This window comes from Scardinius erythrophthalmus (assembly GCF_964197995.2).
Source record: "Scardinius erythrophthalmus genome assembly, chromosome: 19".
Taxonomy (NCBI): domain Eukaryota; kingdom Metazoa; phylum Chordata; class Actinopteri; order Cypriniformes; family Leuciscidae; genus Scardinius; species Scardinius erythrophthalmus.
The window spans coordinates 3,585,409-3,594,788 of record NC_138239.1 but is presented as its reverse complement, the minus strand read 5'-3'; the positions used below and the strand labels follow the sequence as shown (position 1 = coordinate 3,594,788).

Genomic DNA, 9,380 nt, shown 5'->3' with positions numbered 1-9,380 from the left:
CCCTCGTTGCTTAAGCATATAGCTAACTTAATGATTCTTTAATGGATTTATTACAATTATTTATGAATGACAGGCAACACTGATACAAATTAAACGATATTCAAAAATCATCCATTTAGCCTACCCAAACGTTTCCATATGCGTCTCTCACTCTGCTTGCAAGTGTATCTGTGTTACTATGGTTACCAATGTAGCGGATTAATTTCGAACTGTAATCAAACTGACTGGAACTACCTGTGCATTAAACGGTTTTACTGCACACCTTCCAGCCAATCAGAATCGAGTATTTAAACAGCCCATGGTATAATATAATATAATATAATATAATATAATATAATATAATATAATATAATATAATATAATATAATATAATATAATATAATATAATATAATATTATATAATATAATATAATATAATATAATATAATATAATATAATAGTTTGGTTCGTTTAGTATATTAACTGTTTGATAATGGTTTGATAGATGTTGAACAATAATGCCTTGGAAGTAAAAACACAGACACCAGTAAGTCTATAACTGGATCCAAGTAAATGAATATGCCATCTGACGTGTGTAACAGCATGTAGTTTACTCAACCTTCTCTCTTCACTAGTATATCTCAAACTTCTCTTAAGTGAAATGCAAACCCTTGATATGTCACACATCTATCTTTAGTGATAGGAAAGAAAGAAAGCAAGCCCAGTAAACGCCAGTAACTCGTCATCAGCTCGATTAGGTCCGCCGTGAGCCGCTCTCTGTGTTCAGCCTCATGTGGAGAGTCAAGCGTCTGACATTTCAGACCCTCCGCTGGTCAGAGACGTGTGTGTTCATTTCCGACAGACCCTCCGCAGGTCAGAGACGTGTGTGTTCATGTCTGACAGAGGCGTCGGAGCCGCTGATGGATGCCAGAGGTTTGTAAAGGTTGAATCCAGACAGCATTCATGCAGAAAGCAGATGTTGAACAGCTGGGTGTGGATTCCTGCAGAGACCTGAACGTCTGAACACATGCTGAGCGCGACTCGTTCACGACCACACCGCCTTTCAGAAGCAGAGAGTTATGAGCACATGATCATTTCAGAAGCAAATAAAGCTTAAAAACGCATCGGTAGAGGAATACACCTGTTAAAGACCTGTCACCTCTTCTGCTCACCACTGCTGCATTGATTTAATCACAAATACAGTAAAACTGTAATATTGTAAAATATTTTTGGAATTCAAATTTGCTGTTTTCTATGTGAATATATATATATATATATAGTAAAGTGTAATGTATTCCTGTGATCAAAGCTGAATTTTCAGCATCATTACTCCAGTCTTCAGTGCCACATGATCCTTCAGAAATCACTCTAATATGAGAATTTCTTTTTATTTTATTTTTAATGTTTACATTTTTGTGGAAATTGTGATGCATTTTTCTTTCAGGATTCTTTAATGAATAAAGTTCAAAAGAACAGCATTAGAATCTTTTGTAACATTATAAATGTCTTTACTGTCACTTTTGATCAATTTAATGCATCCTTGCTGAATAAAAGTGTTAATTTCTGTTTTTGTTTTTATATTACTTTAAATATGGTAGTGTATCACGTTTTGGAAACAAATATGAATCAGCACAACTGTTTTCAACAATGATAATAATCATAAATGTTTCTTGAGCATCAAATCCTCATATTAGAGTGATTTCTGAAGGATCATGTGACACTGAAGACTGGAGTAATGATGCTGAAAATTCAGCTTTGACCACAGGAATAAATTACAGTTTAATATATATTTACATAGAAAACAGCTAATTTGAATTCTAAAAATATTTCCCAATATTACAGTTTTTACTGTGTTTGTGCTCAAATAAATGCAGTCTCAGTGAGCAGAAGAGACTTCTTTCAAAACTCTCATTTCAACCAAATATTTGACTGGTGTTACAAACCTGTAGGAAATTCTTTCACTGGAACTCACTGTGTTTTATGTAAACTGAAATAGTTCCTGAGTAAATGATGAGTGGATTTTGACTTGAGCATGAACTATCCCTGTAAACCAGCAGGTCGTGAAGGTCTGGTGTGTCTCACACTCATTGATTAAGTCTTTGCATCTTAAAGCCACACACACACACACATCTGCTGTCTTTATCATGAGATTAACAGGTCTCAATCTGATCTCACACCAGCTCTGCTTATATTGGCGATGACAGAACTGACTCTCCGCCGTCTGCTTTAGATGCGCATGTTTGCTTTGGGATGTACACTCACCTAAAGGATTATTAGGAACACCATACTAATACTGTGTTTGACCCCCTTTCGCCTTCAGAACTGCCTTAATTCTACGTGGCATTGATTCAACAAGGTGCTGAAAGCATTCTTTAGAAATGTTGGCCCATATTGATAGGATAGCATCTTGCAGTTGATGGAGATTTGTGGGATGCACATCCAGGGCACGAAGCTCCCGTTCCACCACATCCCAAAGATGCTCTATTGGGTTGAGATCTGGTGACTGTGGGGGCCAGTTTAGTACAGTGAACTCATTGTCATGTTCAAGAAACCAATTTGAAATGATTCGAGCTTTGTGACATGGTGCATTATCTTGCTGGAAGTAGCCATCAGAGGATGGGTACATGGTGGTCATTAAGGGATGGACATGGTCAGAAACAATGCTCAGGTAGGCCGTGGCATTTAAACGATGCCCAATTGGCACTAAGGGGCCTAAAGTGTGCCAAGAAAACATCCCCCAAACCATTACACCACCACCACCAGCCTGCACAGTGGTAACAAGGCATGATGGATCCATGTTCTCATTCTGTTTACGCCAAATTCTGACTCTACCATCTGAATGTCTCAACAGAAATCGAGACTCATCAGACCAGGCAACATTTTTCCAGTCTTCAACTGTCCAATTTTGGTGAGCTCGTGCAAATTGTAGCCTCTTTTTCCTATTTGTAGTGGAGATGAGTGGTACCCGGTGGGGTCTTCTGCTGTTGTAGCCCATCCGCCTCAAGGTTGTGCGTGTTGTGGCTTCACAAATGCTTTGCTGCATACCTCGGTTGTAACGAGTGGTTATTTCAGTCAAAGTTGCTCTTCTATCAGCTTGAATCAGTCGGCCCATTCTCCTCTGACCTCTAGCATCAACAAGGCATTTTCTCCCACAGGACTGCCGCATACTGGATGTTTTTCCCTTTTCACACCATTCTTTGTAAACCCTAGAAATGGTTGTGCGTGAAAATCACAGTAACTGAGCAGATTGTGAAATACTCAGACCGGCCCGTCTGGCACCAACAACCATGCCACGCTCAAAATTGCTTAAATCACCTTTCTTTCCCATTCTGACATTCAGTGTGGAGTTCAGGAGATTGTCTTGACCAGGACCACACCCCTAAATGCATTGAAGCAACTGCCATGTGATTGGTTGATTAGATAATTGCATTAATGAGAAATTGAACAGGTGTTCCTAATAATCCTTTAGGTGAGTGTATAATTGTATTTGTGTGGTTTAGCGCCTGCAGAGGTGGAGGCTGAGGAAGACGAGGATGAAGATGATGACGATGACGACTGTAAGAAGTCCATGGACGAGGTCAGTAAAAGTTTGTGTTTTTATTGACAGATGTGCATCGATAAATAAGTGTTATTTATGTACAATCATAGTATTTATTTATGCTATAATTGCTTTTTTATATATATATTTTAGAAGTTTTAGCTTTAATTTATTTTTATTTCAGTTTTAGTTTTAGTAATTTTAAGACTTCAACCAAAACTTATTTCAGTTAGTTGGAAAGGCAACATTTCTCATTTCTATTGTAGGTTTCTTTTAATATATTTTTATATAGCTTCAATGTATTTTTTTTAATTTAACAAAAACATGGTATTTTAGTAATTAAATAGATAAATAAATTAGTACTTAAACTTATTTCAATTAATTGCCATGGCAATGCTTCTAATTTCTATTATTTATTTATTTCAGTTTGTTGCAAAGGCAATATTTCTCATTTCTATTTTTTGTTGGTTTCTTTTAAAATATTTATATATAGCTTCAATGTATTTATTGATTTTAGAATATTTTTTTATGTTGCTTTTCCCTCTATATTTCTGTATGGCTTTATTTATATTTTTAAGTTTGAGGAATTTCATTATGTGCTTTTGTCGTCTTCTTTTTTGTGGCTTTCATTTCTGCATGGTTTTATTCTTATTTAAATTAATTAATTTAAATAAAATTTTATTTACTGATTTATTTAAGTTTATATCAGTCAGTTGCCAAGGCAAAATTGACATTTTTTCAACATTTAGATTTTTTTTCACATTTTTTGTTCATTTCTAATTTAAGTTTTTCCGCTTATATTTACATTTTATTACAGCTTTATTAAAAAGACTGAAAATTATATATTTAGTTCTAGTTAAATCAATCGAGCTGTTTAATTCAACAGAAGCTGATTTCTGTGTAAATAAAATGTTTTAACTCTCTTGTGTCAGTTCCAGGTATACTTTGCCATCAATATAGTACAAAACAGGGCTTGAAATTCTTACAAAAACATTAATGTTCCCAACAGATTGTCAAAAGATGAGCTTAACCTTCCTAAAATGAAGGTTTGAGGTGTGTTTGTGTTTTCTCAGGGTACAGCAGGATCTGAAGCCTTTGCCACTGAAGAAATGTCCACGCTGGTCAATTACATCCAGCCCACAAAGTTCCACTCCTTCGAGGTCTCCAAGAGTGAGTACGACTGCACGCGATAACATGCGCTGACTTGAAGATCTCGTTCAAACTCGCCGTGTCTGCTTTCAGAAACCAAACGCAGTTATCAGATGTCATCGTTTGTGGAGACCAAAGCCCTGGAGCAGCTGACCAAGACCCCGGTGGAGTTCGTGGAGCATCCTTTACCCGAGAACCTCCGGGAGGAGTGTGTCTCGTTCTGTAGCGACGCCACACACAACCCACATTACCCATCAGACACATGACAGGAAACCAGGACAAGTGCATCTATTATTAATGCCATAACTTATGACCCAAATAATCACATCTGTCAGGAACATTTCAGAACTCTAGTCCATATGACTGTTCTGAAGCTGTTTCATAGGTTTGTGTGAAGAATGGACTGAAAATGTTCACATATTCAGACTTTACAGTATCAGATCATCAACGACACACACCGATCACGAGTCATGACAGGTTCGAATGTGTGGAAGAGTGAATTAGATTTCTTTTATGAAAGGATATTGTTTTCATTTTATGTCTTTTTTTGTTTTTTTGAGTGCGTCTCACAAAACCTGCCAATACATGTCTGGGTCACATTTCACCACAAATACAAATTAAATAAATGAATAAGAAATTTACATTTGGATTAAACAAAACAAAGCCTATTTTTAGGGCCTTTTATTGACAATTAAGTACATTTTCACCCTCACTATATTGTGAAAAACAATGATATGTTATTTAAATTGCAAAGTATATATATATATATATATATATATATATATATATATATATATATATATATATATATATATATATATATATATATATATATATATATATATATATATATATTTATTTATTTATTTATTTATTTATTCATTCTTTTTTTTATTGTTTTACTTTTTCATTTATTTAAAATGATTTTTAATTATATTGTTTTATATTTCTACAAATCTTTAATTTATTTTTATTTCAGTTTTAGGTTTTCATAATTTCAGGATTTAATTTTTTTTATATATTTCTATATAGTTCAATGTATTTTTCATTAATTTTATTTTTATTTCAGTAATTTCAGAACTTAAACTTAGTTTAGTTAGTGGCCAAAGCAATGCTTATAATTTATTTTTTATTTGTTTTTTACTTGCTGAATATATATATATATATATATATATATATATAATGTATATATAATGAATATATATATAAAAAACGTCACACACATATATATATATATATATATATATATATATATATATATATATATATATATATATATATATATATATATATATATATATATATATACTAAAATAATGTAATATAATTTGGGGTCAGTAAATGTATCTTTATATGTATATTTATATGTACAGTATATACATTTACTGACCCCAAACTCTCTCTCTCTATATACTGTATATATACACATACAGATGAATATGATTATTTCTCATGCCAATAAAAAAATGTCACATAGCAAAAAAGTCTTTATGACAAATATGATTTCTTTAATATTTCACATATTTAATTATATTACACAGACATGTTTTGTCAGATTCACTCTGTTTTGGGGATGTATGTGCTAGTTGTGATGGAGGTCAGTGACTTCTTGATTTATCGGTGCCGTTCATTACGTCAGTCCCTTAACTGTGTACATGTAGATACAACAAATTTCAGCTGAGCAGAATCTATCCTAAAGGAACTCGAGTGGACTCCTCCAACTACATGCCACAGGTGTTCTGGAACGCCGGCTGTCAGCTCGTCGCACTCAACTTCCAGACCATCGGTGAGCAGATCAATAACAAGACTTGTTCAAATAGGACTTAACTGCGATATGAAATGTCAAGTGTAATTTTGTTTTATTCTGCTCTCTCAGATCTGTCCATGCAGCTGAACCTCGGCATGTACGAGTACAACGGGAAAAGTGGCTACAGACTCAAGCCGGAGTTCATGAGGCGACCGGACAAGAATTTTGACCCCTTCACAGAAAGCACAGTGGATGGGATCGTAGCCAATACCTTATCAGTGAAGGTCGGGTTTATTACACTCACTAGAATTATGACTTTAGCTGGAACATGTGACTGTTGCCAAAACTCATTTCGATGCAATCTATAATTAGAATTTGATGCATTTTGGCCGCTATTTTAACAATATAAGTTAACAATATAAGTTATACATCCCCATATACTGATTGGCTTCATCACTGTCTCCTCTCCACCAGTAAGCTGGTGTGTGGTGGGCGTTCTGGCGCAATATGGCTGCCGTCGCATCATCCAAGTGGATGCTGCACATCGGTGGTGGTTGAGGAGATTCCCACCTTCTATGTAAAGCGCTTTGAGGTCTCAGATAAAGCGCTATATAAATGTAACGAATTATAACGAATTATAAGTGCATGGTCTAAAGCGCAGGGCGCTAGTACACTTAGGTCATGTCTGAATCCACTTTTGCTAGTTTAACGATGGGAAAAATGGTCGGCGCTCCCGGTGCATGATCTAAAAGGCTTGTCCCTATTCTCATAATGAGTAATGGGTGTGTTTTGGGATTTACGTGTGTTAAAACAATCAGAGTCTCATCTCTCATTCCCTTTAAAAGCCAGTTTGCGCTCGCGCCATGGCAGATTCGCTATTTACATGGAGGAATTTGATAGTGGAAAGACCGAACGTTTCTCCAGAGCACAAACGGATCTGCTCGTGCGCGAGGTTAAAGCTGTGTGTGTGTGTGTGTGTGTGTGTGTGTGTGTGTGTGTGTGTGTGTGTGTGTGTGAGGTTAAAGCACAAGCAGAACATCTACGGGACAAGCCGGATTCCACCATATCTTTATGTACACAATAATAATCTTTTACATTGTAATCCTTTTATTTTTAATATTAGGCATGTTTGTGTGCTGCTGCGCGTCCCTGTGTGTTTAATAAGCAGAGTGTGTGTAATAAGCAGTGTGTACGCGCGTTGTGGACCCGCCTATAGGCGCACATTACTAACGCGCTCTTTAAATAACAAAAAAAAAATATTGCCCATTGACTTTAGAGCAGGTTTCAGTTGGTCAATGGCTCAGTCTATTTTAGTTTCTTCAAAATATCAACGCTCCAACAATGCGCCAGAACACACACCTGGTTTTCAGACCAGCAGCCCATGGGCGCATAGATAGGTGCAAATGCATTGACTATTTAAACAACGTGAAAATGATAACTGCGTCAGGCTGAAACTAGCAAAAAACACTTGTGTCACGCTTAGCGCTGCATTGCGCCGGGTGTAAGATAGGGCCGTATGTCTTAATATATATGTTCCATTTTTATGTTTTTGTGCAAGAAAAATGTCATCACGTCTTCCATTAGATCATATCAGGACAGTTCCTGACTGACAAGAAGGTGGGCGTTTATGTGGAGATTGACATGTTTGGACTTCCAGTTGACACGAGACGAAAAGCTTTCAAGACAAAGACGTCCCAAAGCAACGCCATCAACCCTGTGTGGGACGAGGAGCCCATCGTCTTTAAAAAAGTATGTGATGTTTTTGCTGTTATAATCATCAGATGGCCGGAGAGCATGAGATCTAAATTTGTGTTGTTTGTTTGTCAGGTTGTGTTGCCCACCCTCGCTTCCCTGAGGATAGCCGTGTTTGAGGAGGGAGGGAAGTTCATTGGTCATCGGATCATTCCCGTCTCAGCCATTCGTCCTGGTGAGAATCTCTGTCATGTTTATTAAAGTGCCCCTATTATTCTATGTTAAAGGTCCCTAATTTAATTTTGGAGTCTCCAGCAATAGTTTTACATGCATTTCTCTCATCAATATGAAACGGTTTGTTTAAGGATTCAGTCTCTCTAAGCTCCGCCTCTCTGAGAGCTGCTCTGCTCTGATTGGTCAGATGACCCAGTCAGAAACCAAACGCTCATCATCATATCTGAATCTCAGCTCTTGATACACAGTGATATGAACAGTAACGACGGCGTGGGTTTTACCGTATCAATCTCATCAAAGTAGATTTTCTTTGGCAGCAAAAAACAGCGTCTTCTCGACATGAACACGAACCAAACTCTTCCAGTCTCAGATAAACTACAGTGTTTGAGGGCGGGGCTAAGAGACGCTGTTCATCCGGCAGCCAATGGGGTGACATTATGCAAATTAGTTACAAACCTACGCAGGTTCAGCAGGAAGTGAGACTGAATTACTGACAACTCGTTTCAGTTCAGAATCACTTCTTTCTTTTAGGAGACAAAAACTTTGCAGAGGTTTTACATTCACAAACTGCTCTATTACACACCACATGAAAGGAAATATTTAAAAAGCATAGTAGGGCACATTAAATTAGCCTGAACACTTTACTTATAGACTAATTCCAATTTGAGATGTTCTGTCATGTTTGTTCTTTATAAACCGTGATCTCTTCACAGTATTTGCATACTGATAAGTGATTGGTCTTTTTTCTTGCATTTATTTAGTCGCCTTTACATTACAAAAATGGTGTTGCGTTGCATCATCATGACATCAAATGGCATTTATGATGTGGCATTTCCTTTATACAGTTTAAACTGTGATTTTCAACTTTTTTCACTTGAAGGTCGAACACAATATTCAATATATAGGCTATATTTAACCCATATATGCTGAGTGTTGATTTAATTAACTACAATTCATGTTGTGATTACAGACATTTAGAACTGTATGTTTTTCATTAAATAATAGTTGTTGAAGGAAAAATAGAAATATGATTTCATCTTA

General features: G+C 36.2%; 1 protein-coding gene across 2 annotated transcripts in view; it reads left to right on the top strand.

Annotated features, from left to right (window-relative positions):
* Positions 1-9,380, top strand: part of plcb1 (phospholipase C beta 1) — a 74,411-nt gene that overhangs the window by 47,795 nt on the left and 17,236 nt on the right. For both annotated transcript variants that reach the window (XM_081347649.1, XM_081347650.1), the window contains exons 15-21: positions 3,480-3,556; positions 4,591-4,687; positions 4,760-4,844; positions 6,328-6,452; positions 6,543-6,697; positions 7,998-8,162; positions 8,241-8,340. In XM_081347649.1, the coding sequence (XP_081203775.1) occupies positions 3,480-3,556; positions 4,591-4,687; positions 4,760-4,844; positions 6,328-6,452; positions 6,543-6,697; positions 7,998-8,162; positions 8,241-8,340 (804 nt within the window). The remainder of the gene's footprint in view (positions 1-3,479; positions 3,557-4,590; positions 4,688-4,759; positions 4,845-6,327; positions 6,453-6,542; positions 6,698-7,997; positions 8,163-8,240; positions 8,341-9,380) is intronic.